Source organism: Pundamilia nyererei, unplaced genomic scaffold (assembly GCF_000239375.1).
Source record: "Pundamilia nyererei isolate P.nyererei 1_Seehausen unplaced genomic scaffold, PunNye1.0 scaffold00089, whole genome shotgun sequence".
Classification (NCBI taxonomy): Eukaryota; Metazoa; Chordata; class Actinopteri; order Cichliformes; family Cichlidae; genus Pundamilia; species Pundamilia nyererei.
In genome coordinates, this window is record NW_005187490.1 from 1,532,281 (window position 1) to 1,554,495 (window position 22,215).

General features: G+C 39.5%; 1 protein-coding gene across 3 annotated transcripts; it reads right to left on the bottom strand.

Annotated features, from left to right (window-relative positions):
* Window positions 1-211: 211 nt before the first annotated feature.
* Window positions 212-21,845, bottom strand: ogdhb (oxoglutarate dehydrogenase b). Of its 3 annotated transcripts, XM_005739102.1 has the most exons (24): window positions 21,795-21,845; window positions 19,760-20,158; window positions 17,985-18,155; window positions 16,514-16,607; window positions 14,119-14,234; window positions 13,753-13,907; window positions 13,475-13,621; window positions 9,925-10,015; window positions 8,894-9,073; window positions 8,671-8,799; window positions 7,721-7,900; window positions 6,358-6,510; window positions 5,691-5,793; window positions 5,349-5,477; window positions 5,101-5,251; window positions 4,777-4,904; window positions 4,418-4,596; window positions 3,927-3,998; window positions 3,104-3,229; window positions 2,950-3,022; window positions 2,707-2,870; window positions 2,261-2,415; window positions 1,884-1,909; window positions 684-746 (listed from the first exon to the last, which is right to left on the bottom strand). In XM_005739102.1, the coding sequence occupies exons 2-23, from the start codon at window positions 19,991-19,993 to the stop codon at window positions 1,894-1,896; spliced, it is 2,946 nt and encodes a 981-aa protein (XP_005739159.1). In that variant the 5' UTR covers window positions 19,994-20,158; window positions 21,795-21,845; the 3' UTR covers window positions 684-746; window positions 1,884-1,893. The 3 variants fall into 3 exon arrangements, with proteins under 3 accessions (XP_005739158.1, XP_005739159.1, XP_005739160.1); XM_005739101.1 differs by lacking the exon at window positions 1,884-1,909 and having other exon boundaries at window positions 212-746; XM_005739103.1 differs by lacking the exons at window positions 684-746; window positions 1,884-1,909; window positions 2,261-2,415; window positions 2,950-3,022 and having other exon boundaries at window positions 2,773-2,870.
* Between the last annotated feature and the right edge of the window lie 370 nt (window positions 21,846-22,215).

Consider the following 22,215-nt stretch of genomic DNA (forward strand, 5'->3'; position numbering starts at 1 on the left):
AATATGAACATCATTAATGTTTCTGATTTTGTAATTCTCCAAAGGTTGATTCTGTTCATCTGGACGAAGCGTTTTTGGTGGGAGAAACGTTTCGTCACTCATCCAAGTGACTTCTTCAGTCTCAGCTGACTGCAGGTTTCCCCAATTTTATAAACAGTACATTTGCACAATGACTGAAACTAGCACCACTGAAGGAAATGTATCTCCCACTGAAAACACTAGGTCCAGATGAACAGAATTAACTTTTGGGGAAAGTTTCTGATTGTTTGACCCAAAACAGTATACCACACATCAATAATATTATTTGAAGATTTGATCTGGATTAATTATCTGACTGAATATAAGAAAAATAAAATATTACAGTCTTAAAACTGTAATTTGTCTAAATTCACAGATGGATTACAGGCATATCATCAGAGTTTTCTCTAGTCCTTCACTGTAAACATGAGATTGTAATAGTGTTAAAAGTCATTGTGTGTTTTGAGATTACACCTGTTTACAATTCTAATCTGTAAAAATACTGAAGTAAAAACACAATGACGTAAAATTTCTGGAAAATGGTGAAGCCGGTCTGGATTCTCTGAAGCTCTGCAGATAGGCTATATCCCAGAGTGGTGGGAGATCATCAGCCCTTAGTATCAATGTAGATTCAGTTCAGTGCTGTGTCCAGCAAATATTGCAGCTCCATCTTGTGAGTGTGCTTGTTTCCAGTGGCTGGAGCTGCTGCAGCCTCGCGACCAGCATAGCTACACACACACACACACACACACACACACACACACACACACACACACACACACACACACATTAAAAAAAAAAAGAACAATACTGCCAATAACAATCACCTTTAACCTGGTTTACAGGTTTTTCCTTTTTTGTTTACAGGTGCCTTTTCCTCTTTTTGGGAGTAAATTAAACACAAAATATGAGTGAAGAACAGTGGAATGAGGCTGTGAGTTTATTCAACATTTAAAAGTCACAACATTAAACGTCTGCTGTGTGTTTGTGTACTGACATGGCCTCTAAATGATATATGAGTTCTCACTCCTGTTTACTATAATATCACTGCTCATGATGCAATTCAATGTGTCCTGCAGGATGGCTGTAGCTTAGGTGGTAGGGTGATCCATTTACCAGTCAAAATGTCAGGGGATCAAACCCTGGATCCTCCTGTCCATGTGCCCAAGTATAATGATAGTGTGTGTGAATGTTTTTTTTTTAAAGCATTCGATAAATGTGCAAATAAATAAAAACTGATGACCATGAAGACAAAGACAGGTGACTATCAGTGAGCAGCAGTGTGCTACAAAAGAGTGAAGGTCAGAAGGAGTTGCACGGTGTCTTTGTAGCACTAGATAAAGCATATAAGTGCCAAGAGGAAATGTGATACTGTACTACAAAGTCAGGAATAGCAGAGAAATATGTGAGGCAAGTGCAGGACATGCAAGACAGTGGTGAGGTGTGTGGTAGAAGATGCAGATGGGTTCATGGTGGGACTGAGATTACATCAGTGATTGGCGCTGAGCACCTTCCTTTTTGTATTGGTCTTGGACAGGTTGACAGATGAGGTCAGGCTGTGTCTACTATGATGTTTGACATTATAGCCTGTAGTGAAAGTAGGTATCAGGGAAACGAGGGTCTGCAGAGGTATGCACTGGGGAGAAGAAGGTACATGAAGAATACATGTGTGTGAATTAGAAAGACACAAGTGTAACAGTGAAGGTGGATGAGTTTAAATATCTGGGGTAAACCATCCAAAGCAAGACTGGTGAAGATAGGAGTGCACGTGGGGTGCAGTGAGTGGAGGCAAGTGTCAGGGGTGATGTATGACAGAAGGATAGCAGTAAGAATGAAAGGAAATGTTTAATAGATGGCAGACAGACCTGCTAAGTTTTATAGTTGGGTGGCACTAAAAAAACAAAAACAAAAGGCAGAGTTGAACAGGATTAGAAATGATTATATCAGAGGGACGATAAATCAGGTATGATATGTGACAGAAGAATGGCAGCACAAATGAAAGGGAAGTTTTACAAGACTAGTAAGACCTGTTATGATGTATGGTTTGGGACAACCAAAAAGACCAGAATGGACTCGATTAGATATATCAGAGGGACAGTTTAGATTGAGGGTTTAAAGACATAGTTAGTGAGACAAGCATGGTGGTTTAGACATGTGGAGACGAACAATAGTGAACATATTGGTAAATGGACTGGTATACTGCCCTGTCTTCAGGTGTACAGTCAGCTAAAGTCAAACTTACCAGATGGGGCGTGTGTGACCGATGGTGGTGCTGATGCGGGGCTTGACATAGTCATAGTAGCCGTGGTTTTTGTGCTCTTCTTGACACCAAACCAAATCTGCATTTGGATAGTGATCAGCCTCTTCTTTCACCAGATCAAAGGGGAATGGTGACAGCTGCCAAAAAAAGAAAGATGCCACAATGTGGTTGGAATGAACACTCAAGTTTCTGCTACTTTTGGTGTGGAAGTCTGTGCGGTGTTGCCTAACAAGGTGCTGTGATTGACTTAAGGCAGACAAATACTGCACACTATAAGGCCATGCCACCATTGTTTTACCTGTACGGCAGTGAAGTATGTGAAGTGTGAAATTGCCTTGACATTAGACTAAACGAGTCACTCCATAGTCTCAGATTCAGTTTCAGCTTTTTACAGACTTACACAACAGTTTTACCAAAACACTGATTACCTGCTCGATGCGTACAACAGCAATAGCTTCGTCCATGCCTCTGTTCTTGCGTTCCCGGGTCAGTTCATAGTAAATCTTGCCGGTGCAGAAAATTAGTCTCTTCACCTTCTCAGGGTTGGTGGCTGCATGCCCATTATCTGGGATTAGACGCCTGAAATGTGTGCCTGCATGACAGAAATCATAAAAACAGAAAATAACCAAATATTTTAAAAGTTCTTTTGCCCTTTTTTGATCTGTACTCACCTGGAAGCATATCATCAAAGCTGGACTTAACCTCAGGGTGGCGCAACAGCGACTTTGGAGTTAGTACTATGAGCTGCGATTAAAGACAGAGCATAGAACATGTTCATAATTTCAATTGACTCTTATCTTGCATGTTTTGGTATATATCTCTTACGGGCTTCCTGAAAGGCAGCAGGATCTGTCTGCGGAGAACGTGGAAGTAGTTTGCAGGAGTAGAGCAGTTCACAACAATCCAGTTACAGTCATAAAGCTGATGCATGGCAAAGTCTTCAGACAGTTCCTGCCAACATACAATGACGTAAAAAAAACAAACAGAAATTACAATACAACATACAAAATTTTACGTGGAAGATTAAAAAAGATAAGAAAAGTATAGTCAACCTGATGACAAAATGCACACAATACAATTATTTAATTCAAAAATTCAAAAGAATAGAATTATTTGTACCAATTATTTAATTTGTTTAGGTACTAAGGTAAATTAATCAAATAAAAAATATGACTCTGACAAAGACAGAAGAGGACGGAAAATTACTAATGAGTCCAAAGAAAAACAGAAAGATATTTTTGATTGTGGCAAAATACAAATCCAACCTGCACTGCATGTTCCACTCTGTCCTTAACATACGTAGTTACTGTGATGCCACCCATTGTTTTTGCTGTTGAAGCCTCTAGCTGAACTAAGTTTTTTAAAACCAGATGGGCTGATTAAGGACTGATATAACTGAGAAACATATCAACCATTACACAGGCTTACACTAAAGCATGCTCAAAATGCACAAAATGAACATAATGTTGTATGTTTACTTAGGTCATAGATTCCCTAGATAGACAGATTGTTTTTGGCTGTAGAGTTCCCCCTGCTGGCCATTAAAATGAATGCTGATTTAACTTCTGAAATTCCTTCTCTTTTCAGACTTGAAAATCATTTACTTGACAGACTATGATTCCTTAATGACATTCTGACACAAACTCACAGGGAATACATCTGGGTCATCATTGCACATCTGTAGAAATCTTTCAGGGCGTGCAGATGAGTGCTCTGGACCCTGTGATGAAAACGAAATGGAAGCAATACAAATGTGATGCAGTTTTCTTTTCTGTAGTGTATTTAAGGTTTGTTTATATGTGATATTGCAGATCTCAAGTTTATTAGTAACACATAAGGCACTATGTATCCATATATGTCCTTTCATTTGCATCAAAATAATTTTACTACCATGGACAGAATAAACATTTTGTTCCAGTACAACACAGTACCCCACAGTTTCACACAGAGACATAAGTGATTTGTGCTCTGACAGTGCAAGCCCATAGAATGGTATTAAAAATATAACAATTCGTAAAATCAAGAAGACATCAATACAAGGCAGGCGTTGCATTATAAGGTGGTAATACAATCCCAAACTCTGATGGTGAGACAAATCAAATTGAGATACATGTGGAATGTGGTAGATTAAATTCTTACCATTCCCTCCATGCCATGAGGAAGCAACAACACTATGCCATTCTGTCTGACCCACTTGGCCTGTCCCGAGCTGATAAACTGATCGATGATGCACTGGGCTGTATTGTGAAAGTCTCCAAACTGGGCCTCCCATAGAACCAGTGCATTGGGACTGGCCATAGCAAAGCCTAATTCAAAACCTGCACATGGGAGAGAAGAATGAAACAGAAGCCTTGATGTTGAAACATGCCAGCAAATTGAAAAGTGACATTTCAACTGTGAAATAGTGTACTTCAGGTACTGTGGGAGACAGAGAGGTAGGCAAAGAATCATGCAAAACGCACCAGATTTTGGTACTTTATTGTGTTTATGTTACCTACCCAGCACTGCATATTCAGATAGAGAGCTGTTACACACAGTGTAAGGAGCTTGATCAGGGGAGATATAATTCATTGGGATGCACATCCTTTTGTCAGTATTTTGGTCATGAAGAACATGGTGTCGATGGCTGTGAAATATAACCAGAAAAAATGAGTGGTATGACTGAGTTTGTCCTTTTTTTTTAAAATTCAGAGATAAGATGCATGTGAAGAAATTAATACAAGCACAGGTCAAAGAGATTTAGATGCAATCACCTCTTGATATTTTATTCTTAGGAAGTTGGCTACATAAACATGTACATAGATAGTACATCTATTTCTTACCTGAACGTGCCCCTCTCCACATCCTGACCACTGAGACGCACATGGATTCCCTCCTTGAGCAGAGAGCCAAAGGCCATATACTCCCCTAGAGCCCAGTCACACAGTCGCTGGCTCACCATATTTGCACGTCCCTTTAGGATACGACTCAAGCCTACAACATGAACACCAATGCAGAAAATCCAGGTCTAAAACGGCTTGAAAGTACATTAAGTGGATCTTCATTTTTGTCACACGAGACGTGAGGGCACCTCCATGTATAGCAAAATCCTGCACTGGGACAGATGCAGCAATGTTGCCAATGTGGCTGAGCGCTTGCTCGCTGATGCCAGTCGAAGGACAGGTCATACTTCTAGGCTGACCCTCCAGTGTGAAAAAGCCTAAATACACAGACACACAAAAGCATTAAAAGCAAGAGGCATGCATGGGATGCCCTTCTTGCCCAAGATTCAAAAATATTCTGTGTATTCAGTTGTATTCATTGTATTCTGTCTTAATTTATTGTGTTTGATGTTAATTTCTTGACAAAATAGGGAGTTAAAAAAAACAACACACAGAAATGGTTTAGCTTCATTAACAACATGTAGTCATACCGGGCCAGGGTGAATCTAGCCAGTGCTTGATGTGTAGGATCTTTTCATCTTTGGAGCGAGTATAAGCTTCCTCACAGATTTTGTCATAACTGGCTACTTCCTCCTGCAAGAGATCAATGCAAGTTGGGCATCTAATGAGAAAATTTAGTCTTTCTTTTTATCTTCATTGTGATTTTTAATCTAGTAACTGATAGCAACAGTATAAGTAAAATACTGGTGGCAGCCTCCTAGTAGACACACCTATGGTAATTACAAAATCCTAAGTGACTTCCTTCTCGAGTTTTAGCATTCACAAAATTTTCAGAAAACTTGAGGTTAGCTCTCTTGAATGGCTCTCTAAAATTCACACTTTAACACTCAACCTGCTGAGAAGGTCCATTACGTCATATAGACTGGAGTTGACTGTCAGTGACAGCTGTCCACATGAGAAATCTGTGTGTTACTTGATCAGTCTCAAAGAATTAGCTGAGCTTTTTCATTCGGTATAAAATCCTGACAATGATCATCATCTTCGGACTGAGTAAGCTCAAGCTAAATGTGTGATAGAGTTTAAAACTGCAGCCAAAAATCAAATCCACTTGGAGGTCAGAAGAAGTTATATTGTGTCTTTGTCTACAATTTGCATGCTTCATAACCATCTACAGCACAGGTGTGCAGGTAGCTTTACCTCATATTCTTGAGTTGTGACGACTCCTTCATCAATGAGTTTTTCAACAAATTTCTGCAGGACTCCTTTCTGCTTCTTGATGCGCTTGTACATCAGCGGCTGTGTGAACATGGGCTCATCTATCTCATTATGTCCGTTCCGTCTGTAACACACCTGAGTGAAGAGGCAAATGTTTATGTTTGTTTTTCTGATCACCTATTTGACCCTGTATGCTGTATGAAAATTTAGTATGTCAGTACTGACTGGCACACTTGTTGGCACAGTGCAGTAAAGTGACAGTCCATTTAAATGACACAGCTGATCCCACCATCTATCATTTTAATTAGTCTTTTGACTCTATAACTATCTTCCAGTTATCTTACACTTTAACAATACTGTGTGGATGTGAAATGAGCCAGTAGAAGAAAAAATAATAGAGTCAAAGTGTAAGATAACTGGAAGATAAGTGAAGCAAATAGACGTAGCTTCTTTTAGCAACCAACTAATCCTTGAGATAGCAACAGGTATTCTAGCCTTTTCTGAACGCACCCTGAGCATGAATATTTCATTCTCCACAATTTCATTGTACATGTACAATGATAATAAAGGGCTATTCTATTCTATTCTATTTTTTGTTGCCATTAGGGTATCATCATGCTTCACCTGATTGTAAACTACTGCTACCCATTATTCTAAACTCCTCACTTTTAAAGTTTTTACCTTGATTTAGTTCATTTGTGTGTGTGTGTGTCTGTGTTTTTCTAAACTGCTTCTAACAAATGATCCTTTATTGGATTAATCAAAAATTGGACTGAATTGAATTAAACCGTCATGTTTCAAATCAAATCAAATCAAATCACTTTTATTGTCACATCACATGTGCAGGTACATTGGTACAGCACATGTGAGTGAAATTCTTGTGTGCGAGCTTCACAAGCAACAGAGTTGTGCAGAATACAAGAATGGCTACATCTGAAACTAATAAATATATGTACAATATATAATAGTATATGCATTTCTGGATGTGTATACTAAATATTTTTCTACGTGTGTGTGTGTGTGTACACATATTTTACAAATTAAATAGAGTAAACAATAAATAAAATATATAAAAATATACAGAGTTGAGACATGTGCAAATCAGTGGCATTACTGTGCAGTAAAAGTTTCTAAGGTCAGATGGGGCTTAATGCCCTTTTTAGATGTTGGAAACATGCTTACTCCTACTTTATGCTTTGTTCACAGGTTTACTTTCATTATTTCGGGTTATAGTTAGTAAAAGTGTTTCCTATTTTCAAAGTATTTTTTCTTAAATAACAGCAGTTTCAGTCAGGGTCATTTTACTTGGTGGTTAACAAAAAGTTATAATAACGAGCATTTTTACCAGGTCTACAACAACATCTTTATGGAATGTGTTCCTCCATTCAGCTGCAACTTTGCACACATACATCACAGCCTCTGGATTATCTGCATTAACGTGAAAGATGGGTGCATTGACCACTCGAGCTACATCGGTTGGGTACGGAGATGAACGAGCCACCCTGGGATCTGTCGTAAAACCAATCTATGTGGGCAAGAGTAACACACATGTATATTAAAACCAGTTACAGTTATGACACTGTGCTCATTTTAACTACTGGAACTGCAATTCCAGCAATTCACAAATCAAACTTTGTTATTATCAGATCGGCCGAACTGAGCGGCCAAAGGTCATGCTTTCAAGACAGTATTATGGTCAATTCAAAAGTACTTTTAGTGTATATTCAATAATCCATACTCCAGAAGCCTAGTTTTATCTGGGGAAAACTAATTCAGTTACAAAACCATTATTATTATTATTATTATAACCATTAACCCTTGTATGGTGTTCGGGTCTGTGAGACCCGTGTTCAGTTTTTGTCAAAAGAAAAATTAAACAATTAATTATTTTTTCACGTGTAAATGTGTTGTGTCTTTCCACTCACTCCACTTGATTATAACTGATTTATTTATAACATTTTATATAAAAGAAAAACGAGAAGCACATTAATTCATAAATGTGATCTAACAAAGGTAAAGGGAAAAAATTAACCATGTTTGCTGTTCATATGTCTTGTAATGGGGATGAAGTAAACATCTGTTGAGTAATTTAACATAAAATTGTTTGATAGTGTTAATTTGGAAAGCCAAAACTCTAGCGGGTCCACCAGACCCATGAACACTGGCTGAGTAACAAAAATACGAACACCATACAAGGGTTAAGTGATCTATTTGTTGAAATACCTGTCCATACCATAAACTTGATAAGTGCTGAAAGAATTTTAAACGTAACAAACTGAATCGAACAGTCCATACCTGGTTGTTGACCACCACATGTATTGTACCATGTGTGGTGTAGGATGGCAGGTCAGACAGGTGGAATGTCTCATACACTATACCCTGACCTGCAAATGCAGCATCGCCATGAAGGAGAATAGACATCACCTGCAAAATGATTCACCAAAATGCAAACATATTGGAAAACATCCACGGAGACATTGTCTTCTGTTTATATGGTAAAGAAAAAAATTCAACATACTCTCTTTCCCTCAGTGTCCCCACAGTAGAACTGCTCAGCTTTGGTCTTTCCCTGCACCACTGGATCAACGGCCTCCAAGTGGGAGGGGTTTGCCACGAGAGACAATGTCATGTACTTGTCACTGACCCGGTTCATCCTCCTGTGATACATCCCCAAGTGATATTTCACATCGCCAGAACCCTGAGAGCACAAAGTCAGATGCTGAACCTTTCATCTTTATTTATTTTTTATTAATAACATATGTGCACATGTGCTATTCAATAGACGGCCTACACATTTTTAATATTGCAGGTGGAGCTAATGTTAACATTAATTTAATAACCCAACATAATAATCTGCTACTTTTATTGATCTATAAAAACATAGTAATATAGCACTTAATGTAATAAATTTATATTTTAGGAAGGTGCTGTGCCACTGCATGTTCCCCTTTTAGATATACCTCTGCATTCTGCAGCCATCAGTCTACAGTTGAATTAATATGCTAGAGTTAAATACATGTGGCAGGTCACATATTTTAATAATTGCATGGCATACTGGCTTTTTAGCTTGTTCTTAACAGCCAACCTAACCAACGTACTTGTGTAAGTCATAATTGCAGTGAATGAGAACTGCTGAAAAGCTGAACGGGTGTCTTACTTTGTTTTTTTCTCAGGTTTTGATTTGATTTGATTGCACTTTTGTTTGATTTTGATTACATAACATTTTCTTAATAACAGCTATCTTTCACCTCTCCTGGGTTTACAGTTAGTACCACCTCTTTGTTGTCTCTGTGTGACAGATGGGGAGCACTACTAATTTGGACCCCACTTTTAACTGGACCCCATCATAGTTACTATTGATACCTTCTGGTTGGAAAAAAGAGGCTTTCTCAGCTAAAGAGTGTCAATCATTTTTAAAGTTATTCATGTGCCTAAACACATTTTCCAAACATCAGTTGTTATCATTAACACAAGCACTGTCATAGTTATATTTTTTGTGTAAATCTGTTTCATTGCTCTTGACTAAATCTAACTAAATAATGTTCAAACCTCATCCGCAGCCTCTAACTTAGAGTCAAACTGACAAAAGATTTGCTCCAGCTCCTTCCGGATCACATTTGCCAGCACATTCAGTCTGCCTCTGAAGACACATAAGAGGAATAAAAACACTTCAATAAAGATACAGTAATTCTACCTTTGTAACACATTTCTGCACATTCCTAACAGAGATGCAACAGGTTTGAATTGGCTACCAGTGATGAGCTGAAGAGTTTAAATGAATTTGTGGCTCTCACTATTAGTGTAGACAATCACCTATATGAACAAAACAAGGAATGGAACGACAAGTCTCAGCCTTCCTCTGGCTGTAGTTCCCGTCCCGATTCTGCCCTTTGGTTCTCCCTGCCTTCCACTTCCAGCACAGCACTTAAAGCTCCTCTGTTCGCCATTCTGAGGGGCCAATGCAGCTCAGTCAGGCTATACTAGCACCTGAGGAATAGCAGCTGAGAACCAAGTTGTCTCTGTCTTTTTTGTGGTCAGTCTGGTCATTTTGTACTTGAACTTGCCCAGTATGACCAAAAGACAATACCAACCAGTAAGAGTGGGGATCATTTGTGTAAACTGCTGAGGATGAAAAAAATTTCAGAAGCTTGTAGACAGTTTTAGTTCAGCTCTGGTGTTGGTGCATGGGGGCTTTCTTTCTCAATATGTGGACATGGTACACTACATCCTTGTACTCTGCATTTAACACCTGCTGAAAGAACTATGATGTAGGTAGCTGCAAGCTGCTAACTGTCGAGTTACACAACATTGCCAAAAGTATTTGCTTGTCTGCCTTCACAAATTTATGAACTTGAGTGAAATCATATTCTTAATCCACAGGTCAAAGGAGCTTGCAAAGAAAAGCGTCTGGACTTCTTTTAAGTTGCTTGAAGATGTTTCACCTCTCATCCGAGAAGCTTCTTCAGTTCTAAGGTCAAATGGTGGCAGTCCCAGATATAAACCTAGTGGGAGTAACCCCCCACAGAGGGACAAAAGGACCCCCTGATGATCCTCTAATGGCCTGAGCCAAGGTGTGAAACTGGGTGTGGGTCCCAATCAGCCAGAGTTTCGGGTGAGTTCATTGTGAAACCTGGCCCCACCTTATCATGCGAATTCCTGAGGTCAGATGGCCCGATGGTTCACCTGAAAGACAAAACGCCAAAACACAGTCTTAACAATGTGGTGTATGCTGTACAGTGCTGCGAGGAATGCCCAGACCTCTACATTGGAGAGACCAAACAGCCACTTCACAAGCGCATGGCACAACACAGAAGAGCCACCTCCACAGGACAAGACTCAGCAGTCCATCTGCATCTTAAGGATAAAGGACACTCTTTCGAGGATGCCAATGTTCACATTTTGGACAGAGAGGACAGATGGTTTGAAAGAGGAGTGAAAGAAGCCATCTATGTCCACTGTGAGCGACCATCTTTGAACAGAGGCGGGGGTTTACGACACCAACTCTCTGCCATCTATAATCCAGTTTTGAGATCCCTTCCCAGACGCCTTAATGCCCACTCACATCCTGGGCCATCTGACCTCAGGAATTCGCATGATAAGGTGGGGCCAGGTTTCACAATGAACATACCCGAAACTCTGGCTGATTGGGACCCACACCCAGTTTCACACCTTGGCTCAGGCGATTAGAGGATCATCAGGGGGTCCTTTTGTCCCTCTGTGGGGGGAAACTCCCACTAGGTTTATATCTGGGACACTCCACCATTTGACCTTAGAACTGAAGAAGCTTCTCGGATGAGAGGTGAAACGTCTTCAAGCAACTTAAAGAAGTCCAGACGCTTTTCTTTGCAAGCTCCTTTGACTACGATGACCTGGATGACTGAGAACCTTCACAGACCTTAATCCACAGGGTTTAATATGATGTCTACCCACCCTTTGCAGTCACACTATATTTTTTAAGGTCAGACACTGACTGTGCACAAAAAGGCCTGGTTTGCATTCATTCCAAAGGTGTTCTATTAAGTTAAGGTCAGTACTCTGTGCAGGCCAGTCCCCACCAAAGTTCTTCCGCACCAAACCGGCTCTCCATGTCTTTATGGAACTTACTTTGCCCAGTGGTATGGAGTCATTTTGAAGCAGGAAGGGGGCACCTTCAAACTATTCCCACAAAGCATGAAATTGTACAAAATATCTTAGTATGCTGAAGCATTAAGATTTCCATTTACTGGAAGTGGCCGAGCCCGCCAAAAACCCCCCCCAAAAAAACCAAACAACCTTCCTCCATGAAACTTTACACTTGGAACAATGCTTGTGAAGCTCGAACACAAGAATTTCACTCACATGTGCTGTACCAATGTACCTGCACATGTGATGTGACAATAAAAGTGATTTGATTTGATTTGATTTGAAATGCAGTCTGGCAAATTTTGTTCTCTTGGCAACTGACAAAACCACGCTTATCCATTGGATTGCCAGATGGAAAAGCTTGATTCGTCACTTCAGTGAACAGGTTGTGTGCTTTACACCACTGCATTGTTGGGTATTTTACTTGTAAAACCACTCTGACCTATGTATGTAGGGGAGCGTTATCCATGGAATGAACAAGCTTTTTCTTTTTATCTGAGGGTGTGACTGGGTCTGGAGTGCACTGGGATGCCAGGCTTGGAAAAATTATCTGAATTTCTCTGATAAACCTGCTTCAGCAGGGATGACAATGCTGTTCCATTTGTTATTCTGTTTCTCCCTGGTTGATTTCTGACCTTCTTTCTTGTGCATTTAAGAGCTTTCTTTACGTGTGTGTTTACTTTTTTTCCGTTCTGCCTAAGAGGGAATGTGTTCTGCCTGGTGTTGCACAGTCCTGATCACCCCAAGAGTCTAGATTACCCACACTAAAAAACAAGATCAATCAAACCCTCAAGGAACTCAGAACCAGACCCTGCAAGAATTTAGAAGAGGAACTTGCAACACTTCCACCTTACTGCATTTTAGAGGTATTGCACTGGAATTTTGTTGTTGCCCATCTTCTACCCCTCCTATACTTCTAACACCATCTCCAACAAAAAAGGCCTCAGAGTTTTATATTGGCACACCTTTGCAAATCTCTGCTTTAGTACTGTATCACCCTAAAAGAGCACTTTGCTCTCAGACTGCTGGTTTATTTGTGATTCCTTGGGTACTCAAAAGTAGAATGGGAGGCAGAGCCTTGAGCTTTCAGGGCTCTCTTCTGTGGAATAAGCTCAGAGTTTGGACTTGGGCGACAGACACCCTCTCTACTTTTAGGCTTAAAACTTTCCTTTTTAACACAGCATAAAATTTGGGCTGGATCTTCCCTTAGTTACCCTGCAATAGGAAGAGATTTCTTCCTGTTAAAAGGAAGTTTTTCCCTATCACTGTTGCCAACATGTTTACTCATAGAGGGTCATCTGATTGTTGGGGTTTTCTCTAGTTCATCTCTATTACTGTTGGGTCTTTATCTTACAATATAAAGTGCCTTGAGGCAGCTGTTTTTGTGATTTTTTGCTACATAAATAAAATTGAATTGAATTAGAACTGAATTTGCTGGTCATCGATATGCAAAAGGTAAAATTCATAGCCATGGCACCTGTGTGGCATTCCCATGATTACACTCTCCACTCCACTCTGACTGGACTTGTCAATGATGGTCTTCAGGGCTGGAATGAGCGACTCACAACCTTCCAGGCCAAAGCGCTTCTCTGAAGACCACTTCCTTTGGAGAAATTCCTCAAACCTGCAAAAAGTTGGTTGTGGTGTTTCACACTGTGGCTCGGAACTTTACACTTCCATCAGACTGAGAAAGGCCTTTTAAACTTTTAGTTATTTGTTGAGGCGTACTAAGAAAGTGAAGAACCACAGACACACCTGGTTGACTGGATCATTCTGGCCAGTAGGGTCCTCTTCTCCTCCAGAGTGCACTGCATAACTCCTGGAGTCTCAAACTTCTGTCTGATCCATTGGCACTGTTCCATGTCATTAATAAACATAAACTCTACACCGATGTGTTGACAGTAAGCTCTCTAAGAGACAAAAAGAAGTTACGTTTGTATTAGTTTGGATAAAAAAGAGGTTCCTGTTACAACTTTTCTTGGCTGTGTGTATCTGCTGATATATGGGTATCTAAATCAGCATCTATATGGGTATCTATACCACAAAGACATTGGAAATCAAACAAGTTGGATCATCACATTCTGTGTTTAAAAAATAAGCATTTATATATATGATCCTTACCTCAAGGCGGTATATGATCTCTCTGAGAGGCAGAGCACTTTCATTCCCACCAATGAAGGTGGTAGTGGGAAGCCGGAACACCTTATCTAAGTCACTTTCAGCCAGCCCATAAATGCCTGCAGTGTAAACAATGAAATTAAAAATCTTTCTTTCAGCCCATCATCGCACAATATATGTAGGCTGTGAAATTGATAGGACAAAACCAAATGGCAACTTCTAGAATAGAAAAATGAGGCAGACAAACAATGGTACAGTCGACAGAAAACGTATGTATCATGTTAGTGTTTCTGACATTTTAACAATACAGCCCATCCAAGATATAGTATTCCAGTTTAGGTGAGTGAAATTGTTATTAGCCTGTTACTTGGAACTGTGTATGTAGAAGACGCATCTGTACAGTTTGTAAACGCAGCTTCCTAACCAAGCCTTCCACCCTCTGGCCCAAATGTAACACTTTTGGCTTCAAAAGACTAAGCTAAAACACTAAGGTAGAAGACTCTGCATGAAGAGTTGTTAGTTGAACAACAGCTACACATAACTTTTAGTGATCTTATTAGTTTGGGTAATTTTTTAATTGTTTCACTTTGTTCTATCAATTTTGTATGTATGTGGGTTTTCTTTACATCTTATGTCTTATAAAGTACACAGCATTTTGAATTGCCTAACTCAAAGGTTCAGGGTAAAGCCACTTTTCACGCCTTTAAATTGCTTTTTATCTCTGGCATTTTGACTATTATAACAAAATGAATTAAATTCATTCACAAAGAAACATCAATGGTTTGCAATCTTTTTTAGTAAGTGGCTATAATAATTTTTCTTTGACTGAAAAATGCTTAAGTAAGTTTTGCAAAGATTTTTATCTTTACCCTGTGTGAATCCATATGAACTTAAACCCCTGTCTATAATATTTGCATTGAGCTGTACAGGGATTTGATTTGATTTAAAAATGACTGACATATCATATGTCCTTACAACCTGACCTGAACACAAGATGATTCCATTATTTCCCATTATGCAGTTCTCTTGACATAATCTCACAAGCAGCGAAAGCAGTTTGATCTTTGTGGATTAAACTGGTCAAGTCTTCCTTTAAGGAACATTTTAGCTTAAAATCTCAAATCTCTCTTTCTATCCTTTAATTCATCAGGGGCCAAAGCTCTTTTACAGCAGCTGCAGCATCAAATCTCAGCTGATTACATTCTCAAAATGACAGAGCTTTCTTTCTCAAAACCCCGAGGCTCTGAATTAACTCGCCAAACAAGGTCAGGCAAATCACCCCTTAATATCAGCATCCATGGTTTAAACTCCTGAACCATGGTCATTATGTAATATTAACTTTTCATTTAGCTTGGTTTTATGGGTCTGTAATTTCCTAATAACTTGCCTGGAAAGAAACAGATAACCTGTCATAAATACATAACTCTGTTATTTTTTTAATGCTTTTTTTCCCTCCTTCTTTTTTAAAGCTCCAATCTATAGTCACAGAAACCACACATAATGAGAAGCAATGTACTTAAAGCTGAAGGTAGGTTAAGTTTACTGGTCAAATGGTGCGCCAATGTAGTGAAGAGACACGGTCTAAGACGTCAGAGTGGCTTGTGTTTATCTAAGCATGCAATGTCCTCGTCACACCAAACCGTGATAAGACAAAACTAGATAGACAAGGGGCAGGGCAACTTGTTGTATCTATGTCTTTTTGTGCATCTCTGTCAGCAAATTAGTACAGAGTACTCTGCTTATCATGGGGGATTATTAATTCCATACATCCCAGTCAGCGTGTTACATAGGAGATCTTTAGACTTTTCTGCCTTTCTGAACTACCTCGCACAAAAAACCTAGCCTTGTTTTCTTTGATGATGTAACATAATCAAGTAGTTTCTGCCTGTAATCTAATCATAGTAACATTTTATTGAAGCACACTTAGATAAGCCTGTAAAAGTCCTGCTTGACCTCATTGGCCACTGAGCAAAGGTTGTCAGGAGCCAACAAGCACACCTTCTTTCATGGGTGACTTGCTGCAAGACAGTTATTATTAGTTATAGTTAGTTATAATATCAAAGAAGTATGTTTTATGGCAAATGCACATGCACTGACACTCATGTTTTCTCTCTGACAGACACACACACACAAAGCGTGGGCCTGTGATAGTAAATAAAAGAGGAGGGAGGCTAAAAGATAAGAAAGCAGGGTTGTCACATTTATAAAGAAAACTGAAAGGGTAAATGGGTCGGTGAAGGTACATAAGGAGTGGATCAGTGATAAAAGAGCAGTGGGACAATTAAAGGTATCAAATATATCATGACAAAAAGGATCAAAGTATAAAAATAACAGGAAAAGAAAAGCCAGCGGAAAAAAGAGAAAATGAATAAACATGCAACAGGATTATTGTTCTCACCGACGTTCTGGAAACCAATAGTACAGGGGGCATCGTCAAAGTCTACACAACTGATGTCCAGGGGATCCAGCTTGGCTATGTGATGCCCTCTTACCTACACAGAAGGGAATATGGCTCAATGCATCGATTATTGATACTGAAACTGTCCATTACTGTTTTTGGTGCACTGGGAAAATTGGAATTATAATGGTTATATGATATAATATGTTGTAAAGCTTGTGTTTAGGAGTTTGTCTTTGGGATGAACCCGTTTTTGTCTGAGTGTGTGGCTGGGTCTGAAGTACACTGGGATGTCGTGCTTGGAGATGATTCTCCTGAGTTTCTCTGATAAACCTGCTACATAGGGGATGACAATATTGTTGCGTTTGTCTTTCTGATCCTCCCTAGTTGGTGTCTTCTTTTCTGTGCATTTTTGCTGACTTGATGAAAACCCATTTAGGATAACCACATGTTTTAAGAGCTTCCCTTACATGTGTTTGTTCCCTCTTTTTCCCTTCAGGCTTAGAGGGAACATTTTCAAGTAGTAAATATATTTCAGTTCAATACTTTTCCTTGTGTCATTTCTCACTAATACACAGTTTATGGGTCTATGGTTTCTTTTATTTGTATGTGTGGACTGGATGGATTATTATTGACATCTGGTAAGAATATCATGCCAATAGCACCTTTAAAAATATTGGCACAAACGTACACAGGTCCTGTACGTACATTTGTGTCATTTTAAAACACAACAGCTCCCCATTCTGATGAGTTTCTAACACAATTTCCAAAGGCAGAAACTGTCTCTTTATATCCCATTATCAACTCAGACTTACATGAACAATGGTCCAATAATGCATAATGCATTGGTGTAGTCTTGGACTATTTGAGGGTTCTTAATAATGGAAACTAAGCATTCAATTTACAGATGAATCTTAGGTCACAACATTGCCAATTCGGGATGTAAGGCTGAAATTATGTCCACAATCAGTCATCTAAACTTTTGAAAAATCAAATACCATTTATTCCTCATTTGGTGGTGATAGCTGCTCTTGGTCAGTTTTCACGTTCACCTTGAATTTTTTAGAGTAAGGTTTTATAAACAGCAACTTAATTATTGACCATGGCATTGAACACCTGCCTCGCACTTTCCACAATCTACTAAAGAAAATATTGTGCAGTAGTTAATGGCAAAAGGAACTAAAGTAGAATTACTTTTAGTGTACCGTGTCAGAGTAAAACACCAGACTGAAAGTTGTTAATCTTTAGTTTTTTCCTTTATGAATAAACTGAAAAGGCTTACTTTAATTTTGCTTCCTTATCATTTCACTGCAGATTATAGCAGAGAACTGATGATATATGTGAAGTGGGTTTTACTATCTTTGCATTTTGTAACACAGTCTGTGTCACTTCCAGAAACTAAAATGAAAAAAAAAACCCCTAACTCTACAATAATGAGAGACAAAACATTTTCTGTGTGGTTGCAGTTAACCTGGTATGCTCGAATAAGTGAGTGTACGGCTAGATGATCCTCCACCAGCTTCTCCACACTGGGTTGAGTCCCCACCAGTCTTTCTGAAGTCCTACTGAGGTGTGGTGGGCCCTGATAGGCTGCACCAGGCGGAGCCCCAGCACTGGCATTACGGAAAAACACATCCCAGGACTGCATAGAGAAAGAAATAGACAGTTTACTCAGCAATATGCTAACTAGTCACATGAATTAATAGCCTGTCACCAACGTAGTTAGGTTAAACAGTGATTACTAAGCAAGACTCAAGTCAAGTCACTGTTATCTGGAGCATTTGCCATAACTGGCAATGAGGCAAGATTTACAAAAATCAGTGTAGGTAAAATGAAAACACATAACTTTTTGAAGGCAGTTTACTCACACTCCTGTAGAGATTAAGAATGAATTGTACCTCAAGTTAATATCCGTGTGAGGGCAGGAGAGTGACTACTTCTTGCAATTTAGTGTGAGTCATTACATTACGAGCTTTTCACCATGTACCTAGTGCATAGCGTACAGTGATTTTCCCAGGCTGACTAAGGGAATCCACATTTTAATTTATCAATGTAAGCATTTTGGTTGCTGCTATACTTTTATTTTGGAGGAGAGTCAGAGAGGAAAGCAAGGGTACGGTACCATGTCTGCCAAACAAGTTGAGAAACTATGGCTCCACCCACACATATCTGCTTATTAGTGTTAAGTAACTACAACTGTACTCACCACAATGGAAGCACAAACTTCTGGATAATCTGTACCTTACTGCAGGACCAAATCAGATGCAGTAAGGCCTAGGAGCCAGCTATTGGCTACAACTACATCACACTTGACTTTCAACTGACAAGATGAGTTATAAAACAAAATCTCAGACTGTGCAGTTTTTATAACGGGGGAAACTATCAATAGACACCAAAATTGTTTTCTGGACTGGACAATAAACATTTTTAATGTTGTTCGGCTGGCCACTTAACCATGGAATTCTATGTGAACTGACTAATTTATGCAGGCAACTTCAAGTTGCCACTCCAGGAACTACAGTTTTTTGCATTTCATCATGTAGACTGGAGTCATAGTGCACACTCTGTGTGATGTCTAAGTGAGAATAGCCTAAGTGAGAATAGTGCAGGTAGTTGTCTATTGCATTTACACTGAGTGTGTCATGTATCCTTTACACTCTATTCAGGCAGCTCCATCACCTAAATTCCAGGATTTCCACTAATAATGTGTCTTCAGTGGATTGTCACTGTGCAACATGTCAAGAAGTACAGGTGTGGACAATTTTGTGTCTTGACGATCATGTGTGAAAATTTTGTATTTTCAAGTTTTAGTAAAATTGTCAACTTTCTTTCTTTACATGTGTATTTAGTGGTCATTATTTATGTACTTATTTATTATTATTTTCCATTTTTCGACCTCCCCTCCAGCCACCACCAACATCCCAATTTATTTTCAAAATCTGTTTCTGTTTATCTTTTTAAATTTCATCATAAATTTCTGCTCCTTTATACAAATTTAAACACTGTGTCATAGTCACCTTTTCAGTTATGGGTTAATCACCATCATACTTTGGTCCCATGCCAGGCAACCTAATACCTGTCTGTAACTGATGGAGGTGGAGTTATTTTTCACTGTTATGTATTCATTATTAGGTCATCTCTGCCGACCAAGACACTTGGTTGGTTTTACATGCAGTTTCATATTTTAAACATATATAATTGCAGAAATGACAACGACATCAAACACAGAATTAAATTCATCTGTACCTTGTGTACACTCTTTGGATTCTCCAGCCATGTGTAGTACATCTCCTCCACATAGTTAGAGCTAGTGCCATTAAGAAAGGGTTCACTAGCTAGAGGTGTGTTCAGGTGCCTTGCGGGCTGAGATGTCCTTAAGCCCTGTTTAACTGCCAATGGTACAGGCTTTGATAGGCTCTGGGCCATTTGTACAGCCGTTAAAGGCCAAAGCCTTACAACCGTAGTCCTTAAGCGGTGCATAGCAGCAGATGAGTCACAGTTCTGCAGGACCACTCTCCTGGACAAGGAGATCCTCCAGGCTAATCAGCAGCTGCCCGTCTTCAAATCCATCTGGCTTGCTGAAATGGAGAGATTGGCTTATCTGCAGACACAGCCCCTTTTCTTCTCTCAACTGTCCAATGGATCCTGCAGATTCCAAATATAGATTTTGTAATTGAGCAAACCCAATAAGGGTAATATTAAATATATTTTAGTGGAAAAACACATGGTAGGGCCAAAACAATTTTTTATTCAGTTTCTCAGTACTTTTATGTGAATGAAGTGCTAGTTGTAAATTCAGGTATGCATTTTGCCATATGTAGCTGCAGAGATTACTTAAGAATGTGGTGTGAAGTTTTTAAAGACGTGAATTTGCATAACAGCCACAGGAAGCATAAAAAGTGGTTGTAGCCAATAGGTACGTCACCAGAATTGATACTTACAATACATTTTCATACCAAAATTCTGAAAATGTGATATGTACCATAGGCAGCATATGGACTAAGGCCTCAATTATTTCAGAAAAGACTGGGGAAGGAGTCCAAGACTACCATTACATGCTAAAGAAGCAGAGGGTTGCTAACAAGCACAGAAAAGTGGCTAACAATTTGTGATTTCCTTACCCCTAAATCTTGGTCAATATTTAAAAGGTGAACAACAAGAAGTACTTTTGCAACCAGGCCCCTGCTCACCATTAATGAAAAATGCAGGTTTAAATGGCCTATATTTATATAGCGCTTTTCTAGTCCCTAAGGACCCCAAAGCGCTTTACATATCCAGTCATCCACCCATTCACACACACAGGTGATGGCAGCTACATTGTAGCCACAGCCACCCTGGGGCGCACTGACAGAGGCGAGGCTGCCGGACACTGGCGCCACCGGGCCCTCTGACCACCACCAGTAGGCAACGGGTGAAGCGTCTTGCCCAAGGACACAACGACCGAGACTGTCCAAGCCGGGGCTCGAACCGGCAACCTTCCAATTACAAGGCGAACTCCCAAGTCTTGAGCCACGATCGCCCTTAGGGGGGGGGGATCTCTAGAGGTTTAGGGGGGATCTCTAGAGGCAAGATGTGCCCCATGTTTATACGGCCTATGACTTAGTTATAAGGTTTAAGACTCAGCATTTAGCTATTATATTCAAGCCTTAGATTTAGTTATGGTTTTCACTATTATAAGTTATACAATATAGGGACACTATTCACACACTATATGCACATACCCCTATTAAATGTAAGCGTAACGCTAACGGCTGCAAAATGTTGCAGTTTATTTCAGCAAGCAACAAAGCATGTCAAAAATAATAGCTTTCACTTTTAAAGACACCTTAGTAGTTCCTAAAACCTGGACTTTAATCTTTAGCAGATTTTACTGAAAAAGAGAATGTATGGCTTTTGGTGTATTCCTAGTCATTACTTTTTAGCATTTTATGGCAATCTAATTGAATGTTTCTGTGAGCACAAGTTAAGCAGTAAGACAACACAGAGGAATTTAGTTACGAAAACCCAGAAAAATAACACTGACGCGGGTTAACAACACATCTAACGGGTCTTTCCAGGAAAAAAAGTAAAATTAAGTTCACCGAGGGACGGCATAAAGCCTAAACACAGACAACAAGCCTCGTAACCCTAAAATCTGCATTCAGTAAATACAATCCCAAACACAAAGCAAGAACACTTCAAAAACCGTACTATCACTATGAAGCATTAATCAGGTTCAAAGTAAAGTTTCCCGTTAAATAAAGCTTTTAGGATAACACTTCATTTGTATCGAGTTTGTTACCTTTTCCACCGTCTCGTAGGTGCTTTTGACGCCTTCCCCGGAGCCTCCCGTGTTGTAAATGAGTGAAAGTCATTGGTCCTGTCGTAGACTAAAGTCTGTGCGCGCGCGTGTGCGTCGCGCGCGAGCGCTGTCTCGTTCCTGGTGCTGAAAAGCGTCCTGATAGTGAACTCTTTACAAATACTTGTTTAAGCAAGCAACAAAGAAAACGTTTTCGTTCTCTGGTGTTCTCGGCCTTGCTGAACGCAGGGTTAGTTTTGTCTGTTCAACTCAAATGATATGCATGTTTAAAATGCGCCTAATGTGGGCAGAGATGTAATGAATGGATAACTACATCTCGAATGTAGTCACATTTAAACAAAACCAAAACATTTTTTGTGGTGTTTTTTTTATTACATAGAAATATATATTTTTCTGATTACAG